At 57.0% G+C, this 17,185-nt stretch overlaps 1 protein-coding gene across 1 annotated transcript in view; it reads left to right on the plus strand.

Annotated features, from left to right (window-relative positions):
• The window catches only part of TTC5 (tetratricopeptide repeat domain 5), a 32,849-nt gene extending 19,001 nt beyond the window's left edge, over positions 1 to 13,848 (plus strand). The window contains exons 7-10 of the mRNA XM_076055040.1: positions 1,421 to 1,567; positions 2,919 to 3,205; positions 8,841 to 8,985; positions 12,737 to 13,848. Coding sequence (XP_075911155.1) covers positions 1,421 to 1,567; positions 2,919 to 3,205; positions 8,841 to 8,985; positions 12,737 to 12,856 — 699 coding nt within the window. The 3' untranslated portion in view covers positions 12,857 to 13,848. The remainder of the gene's footprint in view (positions 1 to 1,420; positions 1,568 to 2,918; positions 3,206 to 8,840; positions 8,986 to 12,736) is intronic.
• The last annotated feature ends 3,337 nt before the right edge of the window (positions 13,849 to 17,185 follow it).

Here is a 17,185-nt window from a genome sequence, read left to right on the forward strand (position 1 = left end):
GGTGAGTGTCCTTGGGGTGGAGAGGTGAGTGTCCTTGGGGTGGAGAGGTGAGTGTCCTCGGGGTGTAAGAGGTGAGTGTCCTTGGGGTGGAGAGGTGAGTGTCCTTGGGGTGGAGAGGTGAGTGTCCTCGGGGTGGAGAGGTGAGTGTCCTCGGGGTGGAGAGGTGAGTGTCCTTGGGGTGGAGAGGTGAGTGTCCTTGGGGTGGAGAGGTGAGTGTCCTCGGGGTGTAAGAGGTGAGTGTCCTTGGGGTGGAGAGGTGAGTGTCCTTGGGGTGGAGAGGTGAGTGTCCTCGGGGTGGAGAGGTGAGTGTCCTTGGGGTGGAGAGGTGAGTGTCCTTGGGGTGGAGGGGTGGAGAGGTGAGTGTCCTTGGGGTGGAGAGGTGAGTGTCCTTGGGGTGGAGGGGTGGAGAAGTGAGTGTCCTTGGGGTGGAGAGATGAGCGTCCTCGGGGTGGAGAGGTGAGTGTCCTCGGGGTGGAGAGGTGAGTGTCCTCGGGGTGGAGAGGTGAGTGTCCTCGGGGTGGAGAGGTGAGTGTCCTCGGGGTGGAGAGGTGAGTGTCCTTGGGGTGGAGAGGTGAGTGTCCTCGGGGTGGAGAGGTGAGTGTCCTTGGGGTGGAGAGGTGAGTGTCCTTGGGGTGGAGAGGTGAGTGTCCTCGGGGTGGAGAGGTGAGTGTCCTCGGGGTGGAGAGGTGAGTGTCCTCGGGGTGGAGAGGTGAGTGTCCTCGGGGTGGAGAGGTGAGTGTCCTCGGGGTGGAGAGGTGAGTGTCCTTGGGGTGGAGAGGTGAGTGTCCTCGGGGTGGAGAGGTGAGTGTCCTTGGGGTGGAGAGGTGAGTGTCCTTGGGGTGGAGAGGTGAGTGTCCTTGGGGTGCCTCGCTCGGTGATTCTCTGCCCGTCAACCCCTCGCGAGTGCCGTGCATCCGTGTCTTGTCTCAACGTTCATCCTATACACTACACTATACACTACACTACTATACACTACACTACTATACACTACACTACTATACACTACACACGACTACTATACACTACACTATACACTTCACTATACACTACACTACTATAAACTACACTATACACTACACTATACACTACTATACACTACACTATACGTGTCAACCCCTTATCAGTGCCCTACCTTATTACAGACGAATACAGCCTGTGAGTGACACACACACAGTGACACACAGTGCCACACACAGTGACACCTGGATCTGCCTCACTGAGTGACACACACACTGACACACACAGTGACACACAGCTCTGCCTCACTGTGAGTGACACACACACTGACACACACAGTGACAGGTGGCTCTGCCTCACTGTGAGTGACACACACACACACTGACACACACAGTGACACACACACACAGTGACACACTGACACACACAGTGACACACCACCACCCCCTGGACGCGTGCGTAGCTGCTGCAGTACCGGGAGCTGTTCGCCGAGGCCCTCGACGGCTTTGCGAGGGCCTCTGCGCTGGAGCCCACGTGGACGGAGCCGGCCCAGCGCCGCTCCGAGCTCCTCCACTTCCTGCGAAGACTCTCGGCGCTCGTCGCTAGCAAGGTGGGGGGTAGGAGGGGGGGAGGGGCCGGTGGGGAGGGTGGGGCTGGGAGGGGCTGGGAGGGGCTGGGTGGGGAGGGTGGGGAGGGGCTGGGAGGGGAGGGTGGGGCTGGGAGGGGAGGGTGGGGCTGGGAGGGGCTGGGTGGGGAGGGTGGGGCTGGGTGGGGAGGGGCTGGGAGGGGTGGGGCTGGGTGGGGCTGGGTGGGGAGGGGCTGGGAGGGGAGGGTGGGGCTGGGAGGGGAGGGGAGGGTGGGGCTGGTGGGGATGGGCTGGGTGGGTGGTTAGGGGAGGGGCTGGGTGGTTAGGGGAGGGGCTGGGTGGGTAGGGGAGGGGCTGGGTGGGTAGGGGCTGGGTGGGTGGGTAGGGGAGGGTGGAGCTAGGTAGGGGAGGGGCTGGGTGGGTAGGGGAGGGGCTGGGTGGGGAGGGGCTGGGTGGAGAACGGAGGGTGGGTAGAGGTAGTTCACTACTTTAGCCCACCCGCGTGTTGAAGAGTGAATCAACAACATTTACAAGTTTGAGTAGTACGACGTTTCGCTGGTAATTACATCCAGCATCATCGGGCTAAAGCAGTGAACTATTTTGTCTTTTGTAAATGTAACACATTTTGTTACTGTTTGGCCATGTCGGGTGGTGGAGGGTTACGACACATTTATAAATAACGCGATCTCACCCAATGAATAATATTGGTCGCGAAAGCTTTACGTGTTAAACTGACGATACTACATACCTGTCAACCCGTTATCTGTGTCTGTGTTTCTGTGTGTGTCTGTCTGTGTCTGTGTGTCTGTGTGTGTGTCTGTGTGTGTCCGTGTGTCTGTGTCTGTGTTTCTGTTTGTCTGTGTGTCTGTCTGTGTGTCTGTGTGTGTGTGTGTTTGTGTGTCTCTGTGTGTCTATGTGTGTGTCTGTGTGTCTGCCCGTGTGTCTGTGTCTGTGTGTGTGTCTGTGTGTATCTGTGTGTCCGTGTGTCTGTCTGTGTGTCTACCTGTGTGTCTGTGTGTGTGTGTGACTGTCTGTGCGTGTCTGTGTGTCTACCTGTGTGTGTGTGTCTGTGTGTGTGACTGTCTGTGTGTGTGTGACTGTCTGTGTGTGTGTGTGACTGTCTGTGTGTGTCTGTGTGTCTGCCCGTGTGTGTGTGTCCGTGTGTCTGTCTGTGTTTCTGTCTGTGCGTGTCTGTGTGTGTGTGTGTCTGTGTGTCTGTGTGTGTGCGTGTCTGTGTGACTGTCTGTGTGTGTCTGCCCATGTGTGACTGTCTGTGTGTGTGTGTGTGTCTGTGTGTCTGTGTGTGTGTGTGTCTGTGTGTAACTGTGTGTGTGTGTGTGTCTGTGTGTGTCTTATCCGTGTGTCCGTGCGTCAGGGCAAGGTGAAGGCTAAGAAGCTGCAGGCCTTCATGAAGGGGCTACGCGACGCCGACCTCGGCCCCTACGCCGCTGGAGGCGGCCCCCAGCCCACGGCCGGAAGCGGCGGCGGCGGCGGCGGCGGTGCCGAAGGGCCGGAGGGGCCACGCGGCCGGGCGGCTGCGGCGCCGGCGCCGGCGCCGCTGTCCCCGCGGTCGCTGGCCGAGCTGAGCGAGGGCGCCAACGCTGGCGCCGTGCTGCTGGGCAGGGTGCTGTTCAGCGTCACCACGGAGCACAGCCTGCCGTTGTGGGTGTGGGTGGGGGGGGATGGGTGATGGTGTGTGTACGTGTGTACGTGTGTGTGTGTGTACGTGTAGGGGAGCGGTAGTGTAGCGGTTAGCGCTACGCTGCGCTATGAACCTGGCGACCCCGGGTTCGATTCCCGCTCACGGCCAACACCAACAGTGACGATTATCTGAACCGGTCCCGGGCCTCCCCTAGGTGGACTCGGCCTAAAAATGAGTTACCTGGTGCGGTGTGTAGTAAACATCGCCACTAGGGAGAGACAAAGGCGGTCGGGCGTGGTGCTGGCCACCCACCCCCTCGTGTACCGTTCCGGCCTTCATAGGTGCTCGCTAACAGCACTTGCCCCTACAGTCTGTTAAGGCTATATGGGGGATCTTTGTCTTTTATCTTTGTGTGTACGTGTGCGTGTGTGTGTACGTGTGTGTGTGCGTGTGTGTGTGTACGTGCGTGTGTGTGTGTACGCGGGGGCGGAGCCGGGGGGGGGGGTGACTCGGGTGACATTCTGCGTGTAAGCGTGCGACGCTCGGTCTGGCGGAATCCGTGCAACTGTCTTCATCTTCTTTGGTTCTTTCGGTAAAGTCACCACCACGTAGAATGAGAATAAAATAATAAGTTGATAAAATAAAACAACGCAATGAAATTCTCGCGACGTTTCGGGCCACAACACAAGCGGCCTTCTTCACCGAGAGAACCAAAGAAGATGAATCCCTGCAGTCACGAGAGCTTTAAATCGAAATCCGTGCAACTGCATTGTCAGAGCGTGTCACCAGCCGATGGCGTCTAGTTCAACAGCCTGACTCTCTAAATCATTCTTGAAATTAACATTTGTTGAATGTCACCCCGGCCTGAAATCCTGGCTCCGCCCCTGTGTGTACGTGTGTGTGTGCGTGTGTGTGTACGTGTGTGTACGTATGTACATGTGTACGTGTGTGTGTGCGTACGTGAGCGGCTCCGAATCGCCGGACGAACGAGGCGTCTCCCATTCCTCCTCCTCTGCTGCCGTTCCGGCCTCCGAGCCCGAAACGTCGGACACTGCTCCCGACCGGCCGCCGTCCCAACCCCAAGGGCCCGGGGCGGGGGGCGTCGACGCCGGCGGCGGTGGCGCCGGCGCCGGCGAAGCCTCGCGGCCTCGCGAAGACGCGGCTCCGCTGTCCGTCGTGACGACGACGACGCCGGAGGTGGAGGAGGTGGAGGAGGAGGTAGAGGAGGAGGTGGAGGAGGAGGAGGCACCGCGAGAGTCCCGGGGTCCGCCGCCGAGGGGAGACGGAGCCTCGGAGCCGACCGCCGGCGCCGCCGAAGGTCGCGACCTCGGGGACGGATCGCCGGAAGTTCGTCCGGCGGCGCCCTCGGCGGCGGCCGCCGGCGAGGGCACGGCGGAGAAGCTCCACGCTGCCGGCGAGGCCACCGGGGCGGCGGCGGTGGTGGATAGGCCGGCAGCGGAGAGAGAATGTGACGTCACCGCCGCCGCCGCCGCCACGGTGACGGCGGCGGTGGCCGGGGAGGGAGATGCCGACGCGGCGGGCAGCGGCGTCCCCGAGCGGCCGACGAGCGTTGCCGGGATGCCGAAGCAGCCACCATCTTCCGTGGGCGACGAGGAGGAGGATGAGGAGCAGAAAGATGGAAACCTCTTCTCATACGAGGCGCCCAACAGGAAGATCTCGCGAGACTACAGTGGAAGTCCTGTTGAGAAACCTGGACCACCTCCTCTCTTCGGAGATGATGAAGAAGACGACGATGATGTGGATTGGTTGAAATGAAGATGTCTGTGTGTGTGTGTGTGTACGTGTGTGTGTGCGTGCGTACATTTGTGTGTGTGTGTGAGTACGTGGATGTAGTGTTTGTGTGTACGCACGTTTGTGTGCGTGCACGTGCGTGTGCGTGCGTGCGTGTACATGTGTGTACGTGTGTGTACGTGTGTGGGCGTGCGCGCACAGCATGTTGGCACAGTAGGGGGCACAGGTGGTGCATCAGCCAGTCATCTCAATCAGTTGAAACCGTGCCAGCGGGCGTTCGACACTTCACGTGGCCTCAACATGCACATGGCCTGGCACAAGCGTCGTGGTGACGTCACCGCCACTTAGTGGCGAATGGCGGTGGTTGTTGGTTGTGTGTGTACATGTGTGTGTGTACGTGTGTGTGTACGTGCGTGTGTGTACATGTGTGTACGTGTGTGTGTACATGTACGTGTGTGTGTGTACGTGTGTGTGTACGTGTGTGTGTGTACGGGTGTCTGTACATGTGTACGTGTGTGTGTGTGTACGTGTGTTATCTGATGAAAGTTGCAAGCGAGAATTTCATCATCGCTTGCGGCTGGGATTGGCATCGTCCCCCACTCCTCCTGATGTCGAGGGTAAATGGGCGAGGTTTAGTACTGTGACTTATGCAGCTGCAATGGCTGCTTTGGGTACGCGGTCCAGACCTCCCCAGAAACCCTGGCTGACGGAGGAGGTGTTCAGGATGGTTGAGAAAAAGCGACAGGCCCACTGTCATCGGCTACAGAATCCCACGTCAGAGAATAAGGAGGCTTACCGCAGCCTTCGCTCGGAGGTTCGGAGAGCCGTAAGGCGCTGCAAGGATGGGTGGTGGTCGCGGGTTGCTGAGGAGATGGAGTCTGCCTCAGTGGCCCGGGATCACAAATCTCTATTTAACTCCATCAAAAAAGTAACCTGCAGCGCCACACCTATTACCATCATTAGGGGAAAAAACGGTGATCCAATCTCCGACCCCCAGGAACAGGTTTTCAGATTTGCTGAGCATTTCTGTGAGGTCCTGGGGGAGGGAAAATCCCTCAGCCAGGAAAACATTGTGGCACAAAGTGAGGATGACCCTGCTGAGGCTGCGGTGCCTCAAATATTGGAAGAAGTCACCCCCTGTGAGTGGCTGGCTGAGGTGCCATCTGTTGAGGATGCACTGAAGGCGATCCGGAGTTTGAGACGGGCAGAGATGATCTCCCAAGCGAAATGCTGAGGGAGGGTGGCGTTTGTGCACAGACTGCCCTATATGAGATCATAACAACAGTCTGGACCACTGGACGGGTTCCGCAGAATTGGAAGGATGCCCTGGTGGTCCCCCTTTTTAAGAAGGGGGACCGCACAGACTGTAACAACTACAGGGGCATCTCACTCCTCAGTGTGCCGGGAAAGGTCCTGGCAAGGATTATTCAACATCGCCTTGCCTGGCACGCTGAGGAGAGGCTTGTGGAGCCCCAATGCGGTTTCAGGAAAGGGCAGTCCTGCACAGATGCCATATTTTCTGTCCGTCTGCTATAGCAGAGGTGTAGGGAATTCCAACAAGACCTACATCTCTGCTTTATTGACCTGGTCAAGGCCTATGATACCATCAGTAGGCCTGGGCTCTGGCTTGTTCTTCGTGCTTTTGGAGTACCTGACCCTCTGCTCACGATCATTAAGGACCTTCATGATGGTGAGCGGGCCCGGGTAAAACTACGTGGCCGGGAGTCAGAGCTATTCCCTATACACCTTGGGGTGTGACAGGGATGTCCTCTGGCTCCCACATTATTTAACATCTATTTTGACCACGTAGTTCGTGAAGCCTTCAATAGCTGTTGCATAATGCTGTGTGGAAGCTACCTGGTCTGTCGCTCCGCACTAAGCTTCAGGTCTTCTCGGCCACGGTCATTCCCTCCCTTCTCTACGCTTGCGAAACGTGGACCCCCTTAATGGAGCATCTTCGCCGGTTAGAAACATTTAGGCTGGCCTGCCTACGATCCATCCTGGGTTTAACCAGACTGGATTGTGTGAGGAACTCACAAATCCTTGAAAGATCTGGGCAAGGTCCCATCGGTGAGCTCCTCCGGCGGGGAAGGCTGTGATGGCTGGGTCATGTAGCCCGCATGCCCAGCCACCGCATGCCGAAACAGCTTTTGTTCGGCCGGATCGAGGGGGCTAAACGGGCACGGCACGGGCTAGAGAAGAGATGGAGTGATGTGGTACAGGAGGACGTGGAGCTGAGTGGACTTGCCGATGACTGGTACCAGCGGTGTCAAGATCGGCCTCTGTGGAGGAGGCTCGTGAAGGACGTTACTGGGCAGTTGGAGGCAGTCGCCCTCCAACAACAACGGAAGGCGGAGGAGCGACGCTCACAACAACGAGCGGAGCGCCAGATGGATAAAGCACAGCAGGTTGGCACAGTAGGGGGCACAGGTGGTGCACCAACCAGTCATGTCAGTCGACCCGTGGCACCTGCTGGGTCTGCCCCGTGACCTCCTGCCCACGGGCGTTCGACACTTCACGTGGCCTCCAGGTGCACATGGCCTGGCACAAGCGTTGTGGTGATGTCACCGCCACTTAGTGGCGAATGGCGGTTGTTGTCTGTGTGTGTGTGTCTGGGTGTGTGTCTGTGTGTGTCTGTGTATGTGTCTGTGCGTGTGTGTGTACGTGTGTGTGTACGTGTTTGTGTGTGCGTGTGTTTGTGCGTGTATGTATGCACATGTGTACGTGTGTGTACGTGTGTGTATGCATATACATCTGTACGTGTGTGTGTACGTGTATGTATGTGTGTGTGTACGTGTGTGTGTGTCTGTACGTGTGTATGTATGTACGTGTGTGTGCGTGTGTGTATGTATGTGTGTATGTGTGTGTGTGTACGTGTGTGTACGTGTGTGTATGTATGTACTTGTGTGTCTGTGTGTGTACGTGTGTGTATGTATGTGTGTGTCTGTGTGTGTGTGTGTGTACGTATGTATGTGTGTGTGTACGTGTGTATGTGTGTGTGTGTATGTGTGCGTATGTGTGTGTGTGTACGTGTGTGTACGTGTGTGTATGTATGTACTTGTGTGTCTGTGTGTACGTGTATGTGTGTGTCTGTATGTGTGTGTCTGTGTGTGTGTGTGTGTATGTATGTGTGTGTGTATGTATGTGTGTGCGTGTGTGTATGTGTGTGTATGTGTAGTGTTGTAAGGACGAGCAGACTTCTTATGGTGGCACACTCTGTTTATTGTATTATTTCCTTATACAATGCTTAACACACACAGAGGGATATTCGGTCCCCTCACCCGATACCCTAGGGAGGTACAGCCTCCGGACCTGGCGGGACTCACACGTCCACCGCTAACCTCCTTGATACCTAAGGAGGTACAACCTCCGGACTTGGCGGGACTCACACGTCTACCGCTATCCTAGTCCTCCGGCTAGGACCTAGGGGAGGCTATCTGACCCACCGCTGGCCCGGTGGGTCCTGACCACTGGGTATGCCGAGCCTTAGCCCTTAGAAGGGCTGAAGGGCTGGTCCAGGGTCCTAGCTAGGCTTCAGCCCAGTCTTCTATCTTCGTGCAGGGAGAGAACTCCCCGAGGTCCGTTGGGTCACCCGTCTTATACCCCTTCGTGGCCAGGTAGAACCAATCATACATTCCCACGTGGAACCGTCTGATTGGTTCGCACCAAACCCTGGCCACGATCCGTTTCACCTCGACTGACCCCAACCGTTGTACCCAGGGGTAATGCTGCACTGCCCTGGTGGCAATGCAGGTTACGCAACAGCGCGTAGTTAACACCTCTACATATGTGTGCGTATGTGTGTGTGTATGTGTGTGTGTGTACGTGTGTGTACGTGTGTGTATGTATGTACTTGTGTGTCTGTGTGTACGTGTATGTGTGTGTCTGTGTGTGTGTGTGCAGCGTGTTTGGCCTGCTGGACTCACAGGGCTCGTGCTGTGCGGTGTCCGTCTACAACTTTGTGTCCGGCTGGGGAGTTCTCATCGGGGACTCGGTGGCGGTGCCCTCGCCCTCACTGCGCACGCACCACGTCCACGATGGGCAGCAGGTGGGGGGGCAGGGGGGGCAGGGGGGGGGGGACGCGGTGGGGGATTGTGGGGGGGGCCGGGGGTGAGTGCGGGAGCAGCCACGAGCAGTGACACACACACACACGTACACACACATACACACAGACACACACAGACACACACACACGTACACACACATAAACACACAGACACACACAAACACACACGTACACACATACACACAGACACACACACGTACACACACACGTACACAGACACACACAGACACACGTACACACACAGACACACACAAACACACACGTACACACATACACACACACACGTACACACACACGTACACAGACACACACACACACGTACACACGTACATACACACGTACACACACACACGTACACACACATACACACAGACACACACACACACACGTACACACACATAAACACACAGACACACACAAACACACACGTACACACATACACACAGACACACACACGTACACACACACGTACACAGACACACACAGACACACGTACACACATACACACACAGACACACGTACACACACACAGACACACATACACAGACACACACACAGACACATGTACACACACACATACACACACAGACACACATATACACACACAAACACACGCACACACACACACACACGTACAGAAGGGAGGGAATGACCGTGGCCGAGAAGACCTGAAGCTTAGTGCGGAGCGACAGACCAGGTAGCTTCCACACAGCGTTACGCAACCGATGAAAAGATATTGCCGCTCGACTGATTCGGAGTGAGACCTCTGCTGTTAAACTGGAGCCAGTCATAAGCACACTGCCCAGGTATGGGAAACTCTCCACTCTCTCCACAACTGCCCCATCACCAATTGGGAGTTGTGGGGGTGGAGTGTCCGATGGTACAAAATACCCAGGCAGCTGCTTAGTTTTGGTGGGGCTGATGGTAAGGCCCCACCTCTTAGTGGCACGCTCCAGTCTCAGCAGCAGCGTCTCCAACTCCTCCTCTGACTGAGCAGCTATTACCAAATAATCGGCATGCATAACGTGGTTGAGCAATAGGGAGCCATCCCTTGACCGCACCCGGGCATCGATTAGCCTCCCATTATACCTCGCCCATTTACCCTCGACATCAGGAGGAGTGGGGGACGATGCTAACCCCAGCCACAAGCGATGATGAAATTCTCGCTTGCAACTTTCATCAGAAAACTGAGACCAGACCACTTTAGGTTAGAATGGGGTCCTGGGTGTACACCCACCACCGGAGTGGAAGAATGGCAGGCGCATCTTACAGATGACTAGTCGATGGTCAGAGGGCAGATCAGCTCCACGGTAGTTGCTGGTGTCAAGGACATGGGCTCGCATCCGCTGGTCTGTCACTATGTAGTCCATCAGATGTTCTTACTTGGACCTGGCATGCATCCATGATTTGTGTGGATGCGCCGATGCTGGAACAGCGTGTTGGTAATTACAAGCCCATGGGCTGCACAAAAATCTAGCAGCCTCCTGCCGTTGTTATTGAGCTGATCTGGCCCATGCCTTCCAATCACTCCAGACCAGGTGCCAGCATCATGACCAACTCGGGCATTGAAGTCGCCCAACAAGATGACTCTATCCCGAGGGGCCACTTTAGCCAGCACCTGTGACAGGAGGTCATAGAAGGCATCTGACTCATCGGCTTTGCCTGCATCCCTCCACGGATGTTCGTCTTCGGTGGGGGCATAAGTAACCACGATCACCACTCCTCGCCTCCGGTTGATGGGAAGGCGAGCCCAAAGTAGCCTGGGGCTTACAGCTTCCCACACCTCACCGCCACCTTCCCACACCCCCTTCATTATTTTGTTCATAAGAAGAGCCACACCCTGTTGTTTAGCAGTCTGCTGCCCTGAGTAGAGGACTGTCCACCCCTCACGGTGGCAGGAGCCAGAACCGGTCCACCGGTCCTCCTGAATGCCACAGAGATCCAGGCGGTACCGGTCCAGCTCCCGACAGAGGAGTGGCAGCCTCTCCTCCGCAGTGAGCGTTCGAACATTCCACGTGGAATGGCCACACGAAGTGGCTTTTCGTTGTTTCTGGAGGAGCCCCGAGGGTAGAGATTCAATCTCCTGGCTCCGCCAATTGGGGTTTGGCCAGGAGACGCCATAGACGCCTGTCCCCCCCGGGGCCTCCGGCACAAGCTTATTAGTTAGATATTTCAGTCGTGGTTTAGTGGTTCATTTCTGAAGGTGGAAGGGTTACCAGCCCCTCGCACCCGTCCTGAGCCCCCGTTTAGCCACTGTGGTGGTCATAGACGCCATGAGGGGAGGATCCAATCGGAATTGGCCCTCCCCCCACAGCACTGTCCACGACAGAGTTGCCCGTCTGGCACCGCAAGGAGGTAGGGGGTTGTTTTGCCGGACGGACCCCACGTGCACACACACACACGTACACACACATGTACGCACACACACGTACACACACACGTACACACAGACACAAAGATCCCCCATATAGCCTTAACAGACTGTAGGGGCAAGTGCTGTTAGAAGACCGGAATGGTACACGAGGGGGTGGGTGGCCAGCACCACGCCCGACCGCCTTTGTCTCCCTAGTGGCAATGTTTACACACCGCACCAGGTACTCATTTGAGGCTGAGTCGACCTAGGGGAGGCCTGGGACCGGTTCAGATAATCGTCACTGGTGTTGGCCGTGAGCGGGAATCGAACCCGGGTTGCCAGGTTCATAGCGCAGCGCGCTAACCGCTACACTATCGCTCCCCACACACACACACACAGACACACACACGTACACACACACACGTACACACACACATACGTACGTGGGGTCTTTGTTACGGTATGGGGAGTGGTGGGTGTAGCGGTTAGCGCTACGCTGCGCTACGAACCTGGTGTTCCGGGTTCGATTCCCGCTCACGGCCACCACCGGTGACGATTATCTGAACCGGTCCTGGGCCTCCCCTAGGTCGACTCGGCCTCAAATGAGTTACCTGGCGGCCGGGCGTGGTGGTGCTGGCCACCCACCCCCGCTGTGTGTGCCACAGTGCCGGTAGCCTTCGTAGGCGCTGCTACTCCCTACTAAGAGCACTTGCCCCTACAATCTGTGTGGGCTACATGGGGGACCTTTGTCTGTGTGTCTATAGGGCACTGCTGCTGCTACTCACAGCACTTGCCCCGACAGCCCTGCTAGAGGCTACACGGGGGACCTTTGTCTGTGTGTCTATAGGGCACTGCTGCTGCTACTCACAGCACTTGCCCCTACAGCCCTGCTAGAGGCTACACGGGGGACCTTTGTCTGTGTGTCTATAGGGCACTGCTGCTGCTACTCACAGCACTTGCCCCGACAGCCCTGCTAGAGGCTACATGGGGGACCTTTGTCTTTGTGTGTATAGAGGAGCTGGTCGCTAACAGAACTTGCCCCAGCAGCGTGTTAGAGGCTACACGGGGGACCTTTGTCTTTGTGTGTATAGAGGCGCTGGTCGCTAACAGCACTTGCCCCAGCAGCCCTGCTAGAGGCTACACGGGGGACCTTTGCCTTTTCTGCGGTTCCGGCGGTGACGGCCCCGTCACCCACGCCCAGGGCTCTTCATTCACGTCAACAAGCGTGGTCACAACAACAACAACTCATAACAACTACACCCCACCCACTGGCCCCCCCTCACTGCCCCCTCCCCACCACTGCCCCCCCCCACCACTGCCCCCCACCACCACTGCCCCCCACCACCACCGCCCCCCACCACTGCCCCCCCGTGTGTGCAGGTGCTCGCGTTCCCGTGTGTGCGCGTCTCCAGCCCCGCGTCGCTGGTGGTCAACGGGAGGCAGCAGGGCAGCAGCAAGCAGGCCGCAGTCACCGCCTCCTACAGCAGGAAGTTCACGTAGCCCCGCCCCCTGGAGCAGGAAGTTCATGTAGCCCCGCCCCCTGCAGCAGGAAGTTCACGTAGCCCCGCCCCCTGAAGCAGACAGTTTATATAGCCCCGCCTCCTGTAGCCCCGCCTCCTACAGCAGGAAGTTCACGTAGCCCCGCCCCCTGCAGCAGGAAGTTCACGTAGCCCCGCCCCCTGAAGCAGACAGTTTATATAGCCCCGCCTCCTGTAGCCCCGCCTCCTGCAGCAGACAGTTTCTATAGCCCCGCCTCCTGTAGCCCCGCCTCCTACAGCAGGAAGTTCACGTAGCCCCGCCCCCTGCAGCAGGAAGTTCACGTAGCCCCGCCCGCTGCAGCAGGAAGTTCACGTAGCCCCGCCCCTTGCAGCAGGAAGTTCACGTAGCCCCGCCCCCTGCAGCAGGAAGTTCGCGTAGCCCCGCCCCCAGTCAGCAGGAAGTTCACGTAGCTCCGCCTCCTACAGCAGACAGTTCACGTAGCCCCGCCTCCTGCAGCAGGAAGTTCACATAGCCCCGCCTACTGCAGCAGACAGTTCACGTAGCCCCGCCTCCTGCAGCAGGAAGTTCACATAGCCCCGCCTCCTGCAGCAGGAAGTTCACGTAGCCCCGCCTCCTGCAGCAGGAAGTTCACGTGGCCCCGCCTCCTGCAGCAGGAAGTTCATGTAGCCCCGCCTCCTGCAGCAGGAAGTTCACGTAGAAGCGGGCGTCGTCAGGGTCGGGATGGAACCCACGACCTCCCGCGTACCAGGCGAGGTGGTCAACATCTCCTAGCCACAGGCCATGCGACGCGCGTCCGAGGGTGTAGTCACAGCCACCGCTTTGTACAGATGGCAGCTCTTCGGACAACACAGACAAAGACAAAGCTCCCCCAGGCAGCGTAGCCCCGCCGGTGGTGTAGCGGATACCCGCAAGCGACGTTGTTGTTGTTGTCGTGGCTGTAAAGGCGACGGCCGATCCGGCACTCGAATTAAAGCGATAACGACGTTGCCCAATCAGTTTTCTTTTTACGTGCCGATGGGGGTGGAGTCTGTGGGGGGGTGGAGTCTGTGGGAGGGTGGAGTCAGTGGAGGGGGGAGGAGTCTGTGGGGGGGGGTGGGGTCTGTGGGGGGGGGTGGAGTCTGTGGTGGGGGGGGTGGAGTCTGTGGGGGTGGAGTCTGTGGGGGTGGAGTCAGTGGGAGGGTGGAGTCAGTGGGGAGGGGGGGTGGAGTCTGTGGTGGGGGGGGGTGGAGTCTGTGGGGGTGGAGTCAGTGGGAGGGTGGAGTCAGTGGGGGGGGGGGTGGAGTCTGTGGGAGGGTGGAGTCTGTGGTGGGGGGGGTGGAGTCTGTGGGGGGGGTGGAGTCAGTCGGGGGTGGAGTCAGTGGGGGGGGGGGTGGAGTCAATTGAGGGGTAGAGTCAGTGGGGGTGGGGTGGAGTCAGTGGGGGTTGAGTCAGTGGGGGTGGAGTCAGTGGGGGTGGAGTCAGTGGGGGTGGAGTCAGTGAAAGGTGGAGTCAGGGGGTGGAGTCAATGTGGGTGGAGTCCAGCTCCAAAGACGACTCACAGAGACCCACAGATAACACAACAACCGCCATTCGCCACTAAGTGGCGGTGACGTCACCACGACGCTTGTGCCAGGCTATGTGCACCTTGAGGCCACGTGAAGTGTCGGACGCCCACCGGCAGGAGGTCACGGGGCAGACCCAGGTGCCACAAGTCGACTGACTGAGACGACTGAGATGACTGGCTGATGCACCACCTGCGCCCCCTACTGTGCCAACCTGCTGTGCTTTAGCCACTGGGCGCTCCGCTTGTTGTTGTAAGCGTCGCTCCTCCGCCCTCCGTCGTTGTTGGAGGGCGACTGCCTCCAACTGCCCAGTAGCATCCTTCACGAGCCTCCTCCACAGAGGCCGATCTTGACACCGCTGGTACCAGTCATCGGCAAGTCCACTCAGCTCCACGTCCTCCTGTACCACATCACTCCATCTCTTCTCTAGCCCGTGCCGCGCCCGTTTCACCCCCTCGATCCGGCCGAAGAAAAGCTGTTTGGGCATGCGGTGGCTGGGCATGCGGGCTACATGGCCCAGCCAATGCAGCCTTGCCTGCGGGAGGAGCTCACCGATGGGACTTTGTCCAGATCTTTCAAGGATTTGTGAGCTCACACAATCCAGCCTAGTTACACCCAGGATGGATCGTAGGCAGGCCAGCCTAAATGTTTCTAATCGGCTAAGATGTTCCATTAAGGGGGTCCACGTTTCGCAAGCGTAGAGAAGTGAGGGAATGACCGTGGCCGAGAAGACCCGAAGCTTCGGGCGGAGCGACAGACCAGATAGCTTCCACACAGCGTTACGCAACCGATGAAAAGATGATGCCGCTCGACTGATTCGGAGTGAGACCTCTGCTGTTAAACCGGAGCCGGTCATAAGCACACTGCCCAGGTATGGGAAACTCTCCACTTTCTCCACAACTGCCCCATCACCGACTGGGAGTTGTGGGGGTGGAGTGTCCGATGGTACAAAATACCCAGGCAGGTGCTTAGTTTTGCTGGGGCTGATGGTAAGGCCCCTCCTCTTAGTGGTAAGCTCCAGGTTCAGCAGCAGCACCTCCAACTTCTCCTCTGAGTGAGCAGCAATTACCAGATCATCGGCATACGTAACATGGTTGAGCGCCATCCCTTGACCGCACCCGGGCCTCGATCAGCCTCCCATTATATCTGTACCAGATGGAAATTCCTCCGGTACAGCTATTGAAGGCTTCACCAACGACGTGGTCGAAATAGATGTTAAATAATGTAGGAGCCAGAGGACATCCCTGTCGCAACCCAAGGTGTACAGGGAATGGCTCCGACTCCCGGCCACGTTGTTTTACCTCGGCCCGCTCACCATCATGAAGGTCCTTAATGATCGTGAGCAGGGGGTCAGGGACTCCAAAAACACAAAGAACAACCCAGAGCCCAGGCCTACTGATGGTATCATAGGCCTTGACCAGGTCAATAAAGCAGAGATGTAGGTCTTGTTGGAATTCCCTACACCTCTGCCGTAGCAGACGGAAAGAAAATATGGCATCTGTGCAGGACCACCCTTTCTTGATACCGCATTGGGGCACCGCAAGCCTCTCCTCAAAGTGCCTGGCAAGGCGATGTTGAATAATCCTTGCCAGGACCTTTCCCGGCACACTGAGAAGTGAGATGCCCCTGTAGTTGTTACGACTCACACACAGAGACCCACAGACTACTCACATAGTAGAGACCCACAGACTACTCACACAGTAGAGACCCATAGACTACTCACACACATAGAGACCCACAGACTACTCACACACAGAGACCCATAGACTCCTCACACACACAGAGACCTACATAGTCTACTCACACAGAGACCCACATACTACTCGCACAGAAACCCACAGACTACTCACACAGAGACCCACATACTACTCACACAGAGACCCATAGACTACTCAAACAGTAGAGACCCATAGACTACTCACACAGTAGAGACCCATAGACTACTCACACGGTAGAGACCCACAGACTACTCACACAGAGACCCACAGACTACTCACACAGAGACCCATAGACTACTCACGCAGTAGAGACCCACAGATTACTCACACAGTAGAGACCCATAGACTACTCACACACAAAGACCCATAGACTACTCACAGAGACCCACAAACTACTCACACCCACACACAGAGACCCACAGACTACTAACACAGAGACCCATAGACTACTCAAACAGTAGAGACCCATAGACTACTCACACAGTAGAGACCCATAGACTACTCACACGGTAGAGACCCACAGACTACTCACACAGAGACCCACAGACTACTCACACAGATACCCATAGACTATTCACGCAGTAGAGACCCATAGACTACTCACACAGTAGAGACCCATAGACTACTCACACACACAAAGACCCATAGACTACTCACACAGAGACCCATAGACTGCTCACACAGTAGAGACCCACAGACTACTCACACAGTAGAGACCCACAGACTACTCACACAGTAGAGACCCAAAGACTACTCACACAGAGACCCACAGACTACTCACACAGTAAAGACCCACAGACTACTCACACAGAGACCCACAGACTACTCACACACAGAGACCTACAGACTACTCACACAGTAGAGACCCATAGACTACTCGCACAGTAGAGACCCATAGACTACTCACACAGTAGAGACCCACAGACTACTCACACAGTAGAGACCCACAGACTACTCACACAATAGAGACCCATAGACTACTCACACAGTAGAGACCCACAGACTACTCACACAGTAGAGATCCACAGACTACTCACGCAGTAGAGACCCATAGACTACTCACACAGTAG

Source organism: Petromyzon marinus, chromosome 69 (genome assembly GCF_048934315.1).
Source record: "Petromyzon marinus isolate PM22_M1 ecotype Great Lakes invasive population chromosome 69, UKy_Petmar_22M1.pri1.0, whole genome shotgun sequence".
Lineage (NCBI taxonomy): Eukaryota > Metazoa > Chordata > Hyperoartia > Petromyzontiformes > Petromyzontidae > Petromyzon > Petromyzon marinus.